This window comes from Antedon mediterranea, chromosome 2, assembly GCF_964355755.1.
Source record: "Antedon mediterranea chromosome 2, ecAntMedi1.1, whole genome shotgun sequence".
NCBI lineage: Eukaryota > Metazoa > Echinodermata > Crinoidea > Comatulida > Antedonidae > Antedon > Antedon mediterranea.
In genome coordinates, this window is record NC_092671.1 from 38295427 (window position 1) to 38310395 (window position 14969).

Genomic DNA, 14969 nt, shown 5'->3' on the forward strand with positions numbered 1-14969 from the left:
TTTTTTTTCTACATAAGTCAATAACTTCATTGAAACTGAAAAATGGCCTATTAAAAGCCTGATTTTATTAATCTTCATTTTTCATGATTTTGACATCTTTAATATTATTATACAAAGCTATAATTTGACTAAAGTAGGCCCTATGTTGTAGCAATTGAGTTGTGTATTGATAACTAAATAAAATGATGTTTGACAAATATTTATTTTTATTCATTATGAATTCAATAAGTGTACTCGTATATTTAAAGCTATATTACTTTATTAGGAATGACACGACAGGTCATAGGGGAAATAATGACCAATTACTAAAGAGTTGATTGTCATACTGACCAACCACTATAGAGTGTATTTCCATACTGACCAAACACTATAGAGTGGATCTCCATACTGACCTATCACTATAGAGTGGATTTTCTAACTGACCAATCACTATAGAGTGGATTTTCAAACTGACCAATCACTATAGAGTGGATTTTCAAACTGACCAATCACTATAGAGTGGATTTTCAAACTCACCAATCATCAGAGGGCATGGACTGCTCTACATAGTATAAATAAGGTATGCAAAATAATACCATATTCAGAATTCAGCTGCTACAATATACAGTTTTAAAATATAATATTGTTTACAAACAAATTAAAACCTAATGATTGTATGTCACAGTTGATCCTGAATGGAAAAACAAAGTTATCTGTCTACAATATCAAACTAGTTTGGCCAAAAATGTGCCCAAATATGGTAGTGGTATGCCCAAGTATGGTAGTCATGACATCATCATGTCCATATATGGACACATCACATGTTTTTGTCACATAATAGTGTAGACAGAGCTTAATATAAACCACACTACCAAACCATCCCAAAAGAACATTCCAAGCACCAGACAGTGCTTATTAATAAATAAAATAAATTTCTTACACATGGTTTGATGAGTAAATATAAATATATGGAAGCACTATACCAAATGGGTTCATTAAAATTCCATCATCAAGCCATGGCAAATTCAAAGGATGCAGCGTATCGGCCTGTTACGCTATGATACATCTGTCGCTCTATATCACCCAGTAAAGAACTTGCGCCAATACGGAACAGGTTAGGTTTCATCCACTCCTCTCCAAGTTCTTCTTTCATCAGTGACAGCCATACGCAGGAATCCTTGGCTGTTCGGATACCACCAGCTGGTTTAAAACCAACCTACAAAATAAAATGTCAAATTCACTGAGCAGTGGCGGATTCAGGATTTTGATATAGGGAGCCCAGGGCCTAAAAGTGGTGTTAAATGAAGAGCTGAGCTTAATAATCTTTTTCCGTTGGATCCACTCCTGCTGAGGGTAATCAAAACTTTCCCCCATTCAAGCTATTATTTCAGTTCTATATTAAAACATCAAAAATCACAAATCTTGAAGCACAATAAATGAATACCACTTTACCAATTTAAGTAAAATACTATTTAAGGAAAATATCTCACTTAAGTGTGATTGTTGAATATGGCCACCCCTAGGCAACTTAATGGCGCTGTAGCTAGATGGTTAACATGCTTGCCTTGCAATCCCAAGGTCCAAGGTTCAATCCTGACCTAGTGCCAGAGTAACTCACAACTCTTTCAACTCCACTCCCTAAGCCTCAAATGAGACTTAGTTTATAACCACGATAAATTATTGCATAGTTTATCAATCCAGTAATTGGCAAGTTACTTGCTGTTGGATGCATATAAAATCAATTTTAAAGTCAAAATGTTTAACAAATGATGGTGTACCTTAAATCCTGTGCGTTTATAATATTCTCTGATAGCTCTGACCATAACAAGACCAACTGGTAAAATAGCATTTACGCCTTCCTTTCCAGTTGAAGTTTTAATAAAATCAGAACCTAAAATCAACATTGCCACGTCACATAATTATTTAAGAGCGGAACCGGTAAAATTGTACTTATGATTTAAAAATACTGTGACAAACGTAAAGGCTTGTTTACACTATCAAACTTGATATATATGATTGAATTGATTGATTGAAATATATATTTATACTGGGCGACCTCTTCAGTCAAAGACTGGTCTCCCAGAGGGCCCAGTTGGTGATCAGTGGCTGTGAAGTACTAATACACCGGGGTAAACCCCTACTCGTCTCGAAAGATGTACTAGGTTCTTTAAAGTGCACACGAGCTAGATGTGTATACTGGACCTACAGTTTATAGTCTTTATCCGAGAAGACTCGTTCTACCACCAGAACCATGGAGTGAGTGAGCCTCGAACCCCTGCCGATGTTATGGCTACGTAATTACGGTTCCACTGTCTTAACCGCTCGGCCACTCACTCACTGGACATGATGATCATATATTTGACCATATCACCACCATATTTGGGTACATCACATTTTTTTTTTTTGTCAAACTAGTTTGATAGTGTGGACAGAGCGTAAAGTTAAAACTTAATCAATGGTTATGAAGTTTTTATTGGTTATTGTAGAATATAACCTTAGCAAGTTTTTTTTTCATCAGCCGTAAAGCAAAACAAGCTTGAATGAAAAGCCCTTTTTTTTTAAAAGTTGTTCAGTAAAGTTAAAACTTATTAAATTGCAAACAGAATTATTTAATTACAATCACCCTCAACACACCATTAAACAACTTACCGGCCATCATGGCTACCAGACTGGCTTTGTAAACATTTGTCAATGAGCCAAGTTCACCAGTAGCTAGGATAGACTTCATGTGAGCAGGACCACAGGCATCACGGAATGCCTTTAACTCATCATATACACCTAGAAATAAATATAATTTTTAATTTTTAACTAGACGACACTAAATAGTTTGCGTTTACCATGTAACCATGTAATGCAAAGCTCTGTCCACACTATCAAACTAGTTTGACAAAAAAAGTGTGATGTGCCCAAATATGGTAGTGATATGCCCATATATGGTAGTGATATGACATCATCATGTCCATATATGGGCAAATTACATTTTGTTTGTCACATAAACTTTGATAGTGTAGACAAAGCTTTAGAGAGGGAGATACCCTCTCTGAATCAGTCATCTTCATAAACGATTGATAGTGTAGACAGAGCTTAACTTTTGTGCATTTTTCCACTTCCACAGCAGGGGTCAAGGGTCAATGGTCAATGGGGGAGCAATGAGAGGAGCCAATAATACCTTGCCAATTTCCACCTAGTGCATATGCTCTGTTGATGACGATGTCAATCTCAGTAGCACCATCTTCTACAGCTAACTTAATTTCTGCCAAGCGAATCTTAAAGTGAGTCTGACCAGCTGGAAACCCAGTTGCAACTAAAAACAAGTCATAATTTTAAAATATTATAATATAACACTTGTTAACTGGGAAATACATTAAAGATGATATGTATAAAATATTATAATAACACTTGTATTAATAAGGTTTATCGCAAATAGCGTGAGTGATGCATGATCAGCCGCGTAACAAGGGGGTCTTGTCAGGGGGGGGGGGCAAAGAGGGGAAAATCCTTCCAGACACCAAGTACTTGAGCCACAGCCCCCCCATGGTGGGGGCTGTGGCGAAGCGAATTTTGGTAAATGACACCCCTAGATCGTCGGAAATGGTACTCTCGCACACAAAATTCATGACAAATGGCGCCTAACTAGTAGTAGTTGGCCTGGAAATAACACTCCCATTTATTGCACAGCAATCAGCAAAATGATCGTACATTTTCCACCGTTAAAAACACAGGTGACATAACATTTGAACATGTGAAAACCCAATCTAACATTGGATCCGCACCTGGCAAAGGTAGTAATTTTTCCGGTTAGAAGACTTAAACAGGGCCGTAACCAGGTTTGACGGCGGGGTGGATCGTTAAATTGTTTAGTGGAACCATACCCTCGAATTTTTTTTTCTCTATAGGCCTATGTATGGCCGCAAATCGCATTTCCGGCTAAACTCTTTTGTTTATGAACTATATAATTTGGTGAAATTTCCAGCCCACGAATTTCAATTGCCGACCTTATTGCCGACCTTAAATTGTCAGAGGACGGCATTCTCTTGCCGACCGAAACTAGGCTAGATCCCTCCTCCCTTTAAGCCTCCTAGCAACAACATGGTACATTAAGGGATCGTATCATTGAGACTTTAACAGGCATATTCACCATCATGTGGTGTTTAGGTAGCAAACCATGGAATTAAGGTGATCCCTGAATTCACTCAACCATTGCATCTTGCACTTGCGTGAGCTGCATGCTTTCTCTCTATACTATCAAGCAGCTGGCTGGGCACGTCACACGCACGCAGAGACCTGTGTAGGGGAATACCCTTTTATGTCAAGCAAACAATGCTCTGTGCACGGCTAGCTCCAGAACCACGATGTTCAGCAGTTATCAAATAGAATTTATCTTGTAAATTTAGTGTTAGGTTTTTATATTTTAGTTAAAATATACTTTATATTCTTATGTCTATTTATATTAATTAAATTTATTAAGGCTTGACTAGACCTGTAGTAAACAATCGTAGTGTTGTGTTAGTATGCCTGTGAAAGATTGAGTATTGGAGTGACAGCCAGCCACGAAAGTACGTTCGTTTTGCTGATCGCTAGCGCGTTACATACGATTAGTAGGAGTGTATTTTTTTAAGGTGGCCTCACACGCACAGCACAGCGTCACAATTGTGTATGAGAATGATGCCCGCGATGGCGGCTTAGATAAAAGACGCCAAAAACCACAGTCAACTGACCGCATGTTAATGTACTGATAAGCAGTGCGTCTTCCCACGAGTTGTCAGTCAGGATTTTGTGTATTTCATATCATCTTACTTGAATATCATACTGTACTGTGACTCATTTGAAGCCATATCATATATCGTATATTTTATTCTTATATTTTCTTTCTTTTTCTTTCTTCTATCCCTTCTTTGTATTTTATTATATTTTTTTTGACTTGTTACCCAGCCCGATCGAACGCTTCTCAACCCGGTAAAATCCGCCAGGGGGGTATTCCGCCCCCCCTGCCCCCCCGCCTGTTACGCCACTGTGCATGATGGAAAGAAATTAGGAGCAATAGCCCCACCACCAGTATATAGTTATGTACTGTACTATACAGTGGCGCTATTGTTCCAAACCCTTCCCAACATGCATTGTGCAATGACGTTCCTCGCGCAATCAATAATACAAATATAAACCTTATTACAAATTTTAGATTTACAAAAGAGTAGTTAATGCATTCAACAACATATAGAAAACCAGACATTTTTTTTCCATTTCGAAAGGTTTTCTTATCCTTTAAAACGCATATTCTAAACACAAGGCTCTGTCTACACTATCAAACTTTATGAGACAACAAAATATGATGTGCTCATATATGGACATGATGATGTCATATCGCTACAATATTTTCGCATGTCACTACCATATTTGGGCACATCTCACTTTTTTTTTGTTAAACTAGTTTGATAGTGTAGACAGAGCTTAAAGAAGTTTATTCAAGGCAGGGTTAATTAAACACTTATCTATTACATACTGCCATACACCAATTTCTGTAGCATTATAATAATGATGAGTACCTGAGGCAACAGGAATATGTAGAGCACCAGCCTCCTTCAATGCCTTCACAGCATCACATACCCTGGATGGGTAAACACATACAGCACCTGTTGTAATACCTAATACAAACACAACATAAACTGATTAGAATAGTAGCTAGCTAAAGCTCTGTCTACACTATCAAACTTTATGTGACAAAAACATGTGATGTGCTCATATATGGACATGATGTCATATCACTACCATATTTGGGCATATCACTACCATAATAAATGGGCACATCACACTAGTTTGATAGTGCAGGCAGAGCTTTAAAACTTTAAATGGTTGTATATTTTAATCTTTAATTTCAAAGATTACCTTTATCATGCATATTTACTGCCTTTAATAGATCTTCCCTGATTGGATATTTAGCTTTGAAGCAAAGCCTCTGGACGTTAGTGAACGTGTCATCTCCTGACAGAGTTGTAAGATCAATGCACGTAACAGCTCTTAACATCCATGCTATCTGGAAATAGATATTAACATAAAACTCTAATTTATGATTGTTTGTTGTTTGAAGAAAAGAATGTATTGCTAACATTCGATAGGGAAAATATCATCACGGGAACTAATTCTTAATTAAAGAATTTTCTTTTAATCTTTGGTGGAATCTTTGATGTTTTAATGAATTCTTAAATCTTAATTATGTATTATTATTTTTCTGATCACTTTTCTGCTTTCATCTGATTTCTTTAATAATTTATTTAGCATTGAATGTCGTGAGGTGGTTTCCCGAATGATCGTAAAATAAAAAACGGTACTGTGTATGACCAACTAGCGTTATTGTCACCGGCTAGTCATCCATTCATAGAAGTACTGATGTAGTAGCCTACCTGTACGGAGACCATAGAATGTGACCCGAGGCATGACTAACTACGACTTTAGATGATAGGAAGTTGAGAAAAAATGTTACGAGTAGTTGTACGACATGAAGATGTTTATGAAATTATGTCAATAATGTTTACACACTAGGCATACAAATAGTAATGTTTGTTAGTAAAAATAATTTTGAGTTAATAAGAATAAGATATAAGGAAGAAAAGCAAAGAGACTATGGAGCGGCTATTCCTGAATATACAATACTAAAGTATCGTAGATTTAAATTATAAATTTTAGGCGATCTTGTCAAAGGTCAAGCGCCATATAGCCTGCCACGTTTCGATACCTGATAATTTTTCTTTACACTTCTCCTTGTTTTAAGTTCTTCTGCTCGTTTGAATACTGCTGGTTTGTTAATACGAACATTATTCAGCCAATCAAGATCTGAAATAAAGAAATCATTGACAATAAAATAGCAGAGTATTGTATATAAAAAAAGAAAAAGTTTAAAAATAGAATAGTGGGACGAACCGACCCACACATCCGATCCACTTCCAGTAATATTTATTATCATCATTGTGTGACCGCATTGATTAGAGCTAGGCCTAGCTTCGACAGGAATCCCTTCGACACACAGGTAGGCTAGGGCTAGGCTTCAGTTACTTCAATATTAACAAAGATATGCGGAAGATGTAAATATAGACATTAGCTATATCAATAGCATAATTTAACAAAAAGTCTATTGTATTGATATTTTATGTGTAAATCTTAGTTTAGCACCTACCCAGCACGATTCCAGGATTTCTCTCTGCCATGTTGTTTTTTGCCCAGGTGTGCAATCTGAATGCTGCCCTCTAGAATTATCTAGCAAAAAAACTTTTTACAGTATAATCACAATCATTATCAGTTTAGTCATAATTTACCACAACTTACCACAAGTTTAAGAATATTTGCCTCGTCAATATTTTATTATTAATAATCTATATCAGATATTATTTGAAACTCATATATCATTATTCTTTTTTAATATGATAAATATGAAAAAAATACACAAAATGACGTGTGACAACAGGGACTTTATTGGTTATTAAACATTTTCGGCTAATTTTTACGACACTCAATACTTATCTTCATTCTTTGATATGAAGATGGAAATAATGCATGCGACAATAGATTCACATAACAACATGGTATAGTCCATTTACTCAAAACAATTAATGTTTATTACGATAAATATACATCACATGATAATATTACATTAACGCACAAGAGAACATATCAGCAAAATCAAAACAATTCAAATTCTTTGGCTATCATTAAAGATCGCATTAACGGATTTATATACAGATCAACGTCTTCATTAGGTCCAATTTATAATTCAGTAAAAGACATTCTTCACATTTTAATCAAGGTATGGCTGGCCTGGGCCGCGATTTTCTTTTCGTACATACGTTCGTACATCCTGTCATGCAACGTCACGGCTATCTTTCATTTAAAGAGTCGAACTAACAGCCGCAGCAATTCGGTCATAATTCAAGTTCTTAAGCTTTGTCTACACTAGAAAACTTTATGACAACAAAATGTGATGTGCCCATATATGGACATGATGATGTCATATCACTACCATATTTGAGAATATCACTTCCATATTTGGGCAAATCACACTTTTTTTGTCAAACTAGTTTGATAGTGTAGAGAGCTTAACTAGACAGGAATGTTTCTAAACTAATAAATACAGCGTTTAATATCTATAATTACAAAATACATTTATTCATTTGTTTCATATTACGCTTTAGACCATTCATCATTCAATACTAACATTCCTTGTGAGTTATTAGTGAGACTTTCTGGCGAGAGTTGAAGTTCATAATAATCATTTTCCTCCCTCTCGTCGCTGATATCAAAGGCTGGGTTCACCGCCTCCGTCCCACCATCAAGAATGTTCGCACCTTGTCTTCGTTGATGCTTTTTGCGTCTTGCTCTGTAAGAACGATAGAAATTAGATAGAAAATAAAGTATTTGTATGTTCTGTATACTAGGATCATAGACGAGAAAACCTTCTTCTTAATAGGCTTAATATTTTTAGGTCCGTTATTGAAGGCTATATTCAGTGCAATCGAGTATTGTAGTAGTAGTCTAAGTAGTACCACGACGAGCAATGCTAAAATTCGAAATAAACTAACCTCATAAAACCAACTGTAAATATCATGAGAAACAGTACACCTCCAATGGCCACAAATATATACCAGTTGCTGAAAATCTGAAAGAAAAAAAGGTCACCATGAGGAAAGGGACACCTTCGGGTGGTGGGAACAAAACAAGCTTATTCATTGTTGTGGAGATTTATCCTATCGATATACTGATAATATTCTTTATACCAAAAAGTAGGTCTAAGTATGGAATTCGAAATGGGAAGCAATGATACAATCGTAAAAAAGTAAACTTACCGAGTTGGTTTCCTCAACTTGTTTGATCGGTTCGGTTTTTCCTATGTGTATTTTCTGATTGATAGCTAATGACACATCTTCATCAGAATGTTGATTAAGGAGATTCTCAATCTCACGTGAAATTAAAAGGACATCTGACATAGTTACAATGAATGACACACGAGTCACAAGTTCTCTGCAAACAAATTGTAATAAAAAATGATAAAATAATTTTGCACACACAACTTCAATTCTAATGAGACGAATAAGTTTCTATTCTATTACTTATCTATTTAAAAAACAAACATACTTCGTCAATATGTCTTCATATTGTTCCGTATCAACAACTGTGGTTTGTACTGAAAGACTACGTTTCGTCTGAGAAGCTCCAAGAAGCGAGTTCATTCCAGTTTCAAACACCACTTTATCTTCTAAAGATCCAACTACGTAAATAGAATACTGGTGTTTCGACAATTCTAGAAAAACAAGTTTGTTGTAGGCCTAAATAGATATTCTGTGTCATTTTTGTATTATCTTTACTGGTTAAACTATAAGTTCCAGAAGAATAAAAGTGGTGTAACTCACAGAGAAAGAAAAAAGAGATCCTTATCAGAAGATGCACTTTACTTCTTTTACTACGACTAGATCTAGACTATCTACTAACTAGATATACAGCTTCTGTTGACAATTGTTCAAATTGCGCGGGCAGCATGCTGCCATGCAGTCTATTTTAACACTCACCTATTTCACAGAAAGAACCGTAATAGTTGACGTCACACTTACACATCAACTTGTCATTTGTTACCTGGCATTTACCATTACCGTTACAAGGATTCTGAGCACATGCGTTCTCCACCAAGGAGTCGCATGTTTTGCCTTCATATAAATCGTTGCAATCACACCTGAAAGTTGTATTTTTTTACAAAAATGAATAATGTCTTGATGAATGATTTTTTACTTATTGATTGGAAAAGAAGAATACATGGTACAATGATAAAGTGAACGAAAAAAGCGGTTAAAGACAAAATGCGAAGAATATTGGATGAGAAAGTGGAAAGTGTTTACACAACATTTTGTACAATGATTTTTATTAGTACGATAAGCTGGTGATGAACAAGATGATGAAAGTGTCGAGCATTATATAAAATAAATAAATTCACCTAAATTCTGTAGATAAGTTCACACATTCTCCGTGTTGACACGGGTTACTGGCACATCCATTGAAATCGTCACAAACGTCACCCGTAAATCCATCTGCGCAGGTGCAAGTGAAATTAGCGATGAGGTCAACGCAAGTGGCGCCATTTTTACAAGGTTGATTATAGAGTAAGCATTCGTTGATGTTGATTTCACAATTGGTTCCTTTGAATCCGTTTATGCATTGACAGTAAAACATATCAATGCCATCTGAACACGTTGCATTGTTTAAACATGGATGCGAAATACAATTGTCTTGATTGATCTCGCAGACACTTCCGGTATATCCCGGTGCGCACACGCAAGAAAATCCTGCAATCATATCTACGCATGTCCCATTATTTTGACACGGACTGGATGCGCATTCATCGTAGTCAGTCTCGCAGTGATTTCCAACGAAACCAGCGGCACATCCACAATGATAGCCATTTACTTGGTCGATACATGTACCAGAGTTTAAACATGGTGAGCTACTGCATTCGTTGACATCTATCTGACAATCGTCACCGTCAAATCCAGATGGGCAGACACACTGATATTGTCCAATCAGATCAATGCAAGTAGCTCCATTAGTACAATGTGCGTCCACACAGTCGTCAATATCGATGTCACATAAATCTCCAGTATAACCGATGTCGCATTCACATGAAAACCCTGAAATGTTGTCAGTACACGTTCCGTTGTGTGCACATGGGTAACTTGCACATTCATTTATGTTATCACTGCATGTTATTCCATCGAATCCAGCAGAGCATTGGCAGACGAACTTGTCAATATCGTCTGTACATGTCCCATTATTTCCACATGGTTCACTTGCGCACTCATCTATATCAATTTCGCATTTTATTCCTGTAAAACCACTAGAACATTCACAGCTGTAGCCATTAACGTGGTCTTGGCACAACCCGTTATTTTCACATGGTGAACTTTGACATTCGTTGACATCCACTTGGCACAGGTGACCTTCAAATCCTTCAAGACATTGACAATAAAATCCATTGACCTCATCAAGACATGTTCCATTATTCTGGCATGGTGAACTTTGACATTCGTTGACATCCACTTGACACTGGTGACCTTCAAATCCTACTTTACACTGGCAATCAAATCCATTGATCTCATCAAGACATGTTCCGTTATTCTGACATGGTGAACTTTGACATTCGTCAATATTGTCCGAACAGACGATTCCTGTAAATCCGTCTGAACAGGAACAGATATAACCATCGATGAGGTCAATACATGTCGCATTATTTAAACATGGTAAACTTTGACATTCGTCTATGTTGCCAGAACACCGGACACCATAAAAACCAGGTAAGCAAATACAGAAATATCCGTTGACGTCATCTTGACATGTCGCTCCGTTATAACAAGGATCGGATTGACATTCGTTAAAATTTAATTCGCATAAATCTCCCACAAACCCTGGTTGACAAACACATGTGAACGCATCTATAACATCAACACAAGTTGAGTTGTTTTCACACGGACCACTTAAACACTCATCTATGTCCATCTGACAATGGTCACCAGTGAAACCTCCCGCGCATACGCACAGATATCCATTAATATCGTCAAAGCATGTACCGTTATGCTGACATGGTGAACTTTGACATTCATTGATATCAATATTACAGGTGTGCCCAGTAAAGCCCAGAGGACATACACAATAGAATTCGTTAATTTTATCTAAACAGGTACCGTTATTAATACAAGGATCACTGCTGCACTCGTCAAAGTCTATTTCACAAACATCACCAAGATATCCAGCCTGACATGTGCAATTAAAACCGTTGAAATAATCGTTACAAACACCACCGTGTTCACATGGTTCACTTAAGCATTCGTCTGTTTCGTTTTCACACAGGAAACCTGAAAATCCTGGAGTACACAAGCAGAAGTGTCTGTTTAGTTCGTCTACGCATGTCCCGTTATTCATACACGGAGAACTTTGACATTCATCGACTTCGAGTTGGCACTGCTCGCTGGTGTAGCCAGGGGCACAGTCACAAAAGTATCTATTGACTTCGTCGTAGCACGTAGCATTGTTAAAACACGGCAGGCTGTCGCATTCATTAAACTCAAACTCACAATTTGCTCCAAAATAACCACTTGCACATATGCATACATATCCATTTATATTATCATTACACGTCGCTTCATTTTCACATGGATCACTGGCACATTCATTTACATCTATCTCACAAAAAAGTCCCGAGAACCCTTCAGCACATGCGCATGTAAAACTACCGATGTCGTCATCACAAGTACCGTTGTTAAAACACGGTATACTTTCGCATTCGTTAACGTTAATGCTGCAGGTTTCCCCTTGATAACCAAGAGTACAATCGCATCTAAATTCATTGATGCCGTCATAGCACGATCCACCATGTAGACAAGGATAGCTTTCGCATTCGTCTGCGTTGATCTCACACATGTCACCAATAAAACCACTTGAACAATTACACGTAAACCAATTGATATCATCAATACATGATGCCCCGTTATAACAAGGATAACTATCACATTCGTCAATATCAGTTTCACACAGTGACCCATTATATCCAGGTGGGCACACGCAGGTAAACTCATTGATCCCGTCTAAACAAGTCGCTCTGTTCATACAAGGGTTATTGAAACATTCATCTACATTTACGTCACAAATGTCACCGGCGTAACCAGGTGCGCATGTACACGTGTATCCATTAACAGCGTCTACGCAGGTCCCATCATGTGCACAAGGTCTACTAGCGCACTCGTCCACGTCCCCCTCACATGTAACCCCCGAATAACCATCTAAGCAGTTGCAATAATATCCATTTGGTTGATCCATGCAGGTTGCCGAATTCTGACATGGTGAACTGTAGCATTCGTCGATGTCAACTTCGCAGAGTGTTCCATTGTATCCGGCATTGCACTGGCAACTGAAGCCGTTGACATCGTCAATGCAAGTTCCCGCGTGTTCACACGGGCCACTCAAACATTCATCGATATCCGTCTGACATCGGATCCCTTCAAATCCATCTGGGCAAGTGCAGATGTAGCTGTTAACCATATCAACGCACGTGGCACCATTTTCACAGGGAAAGCTGTCACAATCATTAATGTTTACTGAGCATGTGCTTCCGGTGTATCCAATCGAACATATGCATTGGTAACTGTCAATTTGGTCTACGCATGTGCCAGAATTTAGACAAGGCTCACTCGAGCATTCATTAACATCAACCTCACACCTGATGCCATTGTAACCAGGACTACATATGCACAGAAAGGATGCGATGTGATCGTAGCAAACGCCTGAGTTGATACACGGACTGCTGGAACATTCATCAATGTTTGTTAAGCAACGATCGCCTGCCCACCCCGGAGTACATGTGCACGTGTAACCATTAATGACGTCATTACACACGCCATTATTTTCACATGGACTACTTGAGCATTCGTCGATATTAGTTGTGCATCTGGTGCCTAAAAATAAAGCGTAAAGCTCAGTCTACACTATCAAACTAGTGCTCAAATATGGTAGTGATATTACCAAATATGGTAATGATGTCTTCGTGTCCATATATATGGGCACATAACATTTTTTTGTCACATAAAGTTTGATAGTGTAGACAGAGCTTAAGAAGTCATACATCATATAGAAAGCATATTTTTATCGGAAGTAAACATCTCAATATTCTGGAAAGCTTGACCACCTACCAGAAAAACCTTCGGCACAAGTACACGTAAATCCATTCTGTCCATTGATACAGGTTGCACCATTGGCACATGGCGAAGAGGAGCATTCGTTTATGTCTTGGGTACAGGTGGTTCCCTGCCATCCTGGCAGGCAGACTTTCCCGCCAGAATTACTGCAATCATAATGACCACTACTGTCGTCACGTGGTTGGCAGTAGACGCCACATGTACTACCGTAATAATTGGTGGCGCAGTAACCTCTTACCTTCACTACTAAACTGTAAAATGAATACATTATGTACAGTAACTACTTTGCAAGTGTACCATATTGTATGTATATGTATATTTATTTATAACCATCTTTAATGAAGTAATAGGTGGTCTAGAACGCAACGTATCGACGTTATGATTGGTTCCCACTAGAGACGCAACCCAAGGACGTAACGCAACGTATTGACCAATCACACGCGATGGATTATTCGAACTGTCCTTTGTCATTGGTCAACACGCTTGCGTTGCGTTTACGTACTTGTGTTGCGTCCTAGTGGGAACCAAGCTTTAGACCATTATATGCGTAAAGCACTGTCTACACTATCAAACTAGTTTGACAAAAGAAGTGTGATGTGCCCAAATATGGTAGTGATATTCCCAATATGGCAACATCATATCCATATATTATGGGCACATCACATTTTTTTGTCACATAAAGTTTGATATTGTAGACAGAGCTTAAGTAAGTATAAGTACACCGTTTTATCGCTTTGCGCGTTGGCGCGCAGTGGTGATTTAACTTTTCGTAAAAGGGGATGCAAAATTGACAATGGGTATTTTGTTTGCGCCGTTGCGTTGAGGTAGAATCAATAACTTACGTTGACCGTCTTCCCGTGATCGTAACAGACGTCCATGACGATGATGATACCGTCAGGGTAGGCGTGAAATAAATATTGTGTTTATATTCATCTATCTTATCATCTCCAGAGGATCCGTCGTTGTCATGTACGATCCCTTTTATACGAATTCCATTCTAAATTGAGTAAAAACAAATGTTAGAATTACGCTTTAAGCTTGGTTCGCACTAGCGACGCAACGCAAGGACGTGACGCAACGATTTGACCAATCACAAGCGATGGAGTATTCGAACAGTGGCTTACCATTGGTCAACACGCTTACGTTGCGCGCACGTCCTTGCGTTGCGTCGCTAGTGGGGAACCACGCTTTATTTGATTTAGGCATGTTTACGCAACGTAAAAACAATTGCGAATCCACCTCCTTTCGAAAACTTAAAATTAGTAATATGAT

General features: G+C 37.8%; 3 protein-coding genes across 4 annotated transcripts; all 3 read right to left on the reverse strand.

Moving 5' to 3' along the window:
• Nucleotides 1-75: 75 nt before the first annotated feature.
• LOC140041018 (deoxyribose-phosphate aldolase-like) lies at nt 76-7191 on the reverse strand. The gene is made up of 8 exons (XM_072087379.1): nt 7148-7191; nt 6710-6807; nt 5863-6010; nt 5523-5621; nt 3149-3283; nt 2629-2757; nt 1758-1870; nt 76-1195 (listed from the first exon to the last, which is right to left on the reverse strand). Exons 1-8 carry the CDS (start codon nt 7176-7178, stop codon nt 989-991), a joined length of 960 nt encoding a protein of 319 aa, XP_071943480.1. The 5' UTR covers nt 7179-7191; the 3' UTR covers nt 76-988.
• A 240-nt stretch (nt 7192-7431) lies between these two features.
• On the reverse strand, nt 7432-12638 carry LOC140041007 (uncharacterized). Of its 2 annotated transcripts, none has more exons than XM_072087360.1 (6): nt 9950-12638; nt 9531-9691; nt 9100-9232; nt 8811-8985; nt 8547-8623; nt 7432-8344 (listed from the first exon to the last, which is right to left on the reverse strand). In XM_072087360.1, exons 1-6 carry the CDS (start codon nt 12610-12612, stop codon nt 8149-8151), a joined length of 3405 nt encoding a protein of 1134 aa, XP_071943461.1. In that variant the 5' UTR covers nt 12613-12638; the 3' UTR covers nt 7432-8148. The 2 variants fall into 2 exon arrangements, with proteins under 2 accessions (XP_071943461.1, XP_071943460.1); XM_072087359.1 differs by having other exon boundaries at nt 9100-9265.
• Nucleotides 12639-12696: 58 nt separating this feature from the next.
• LOC140039443 (uncharacterized) lies at nt 12697-14903 on the reverse strand (the record flags this gene model as incomplete). Its single annotated transcript, XM_072085046.1, has 4 exons — nt 14886-14903; nt 14540-14694; nt 13692-13948; nt 12697-13457 (listed from the first exon to the last, which is right to left on the reverse strand). Coding segments are annotated over exons 1-4 (1191 nt in total), but the record flags the coding sequence as incomplete, so codon positions are not given.
• Between the last annotated feature and the right edge of the window lie 66 nt (nt 14904-14969).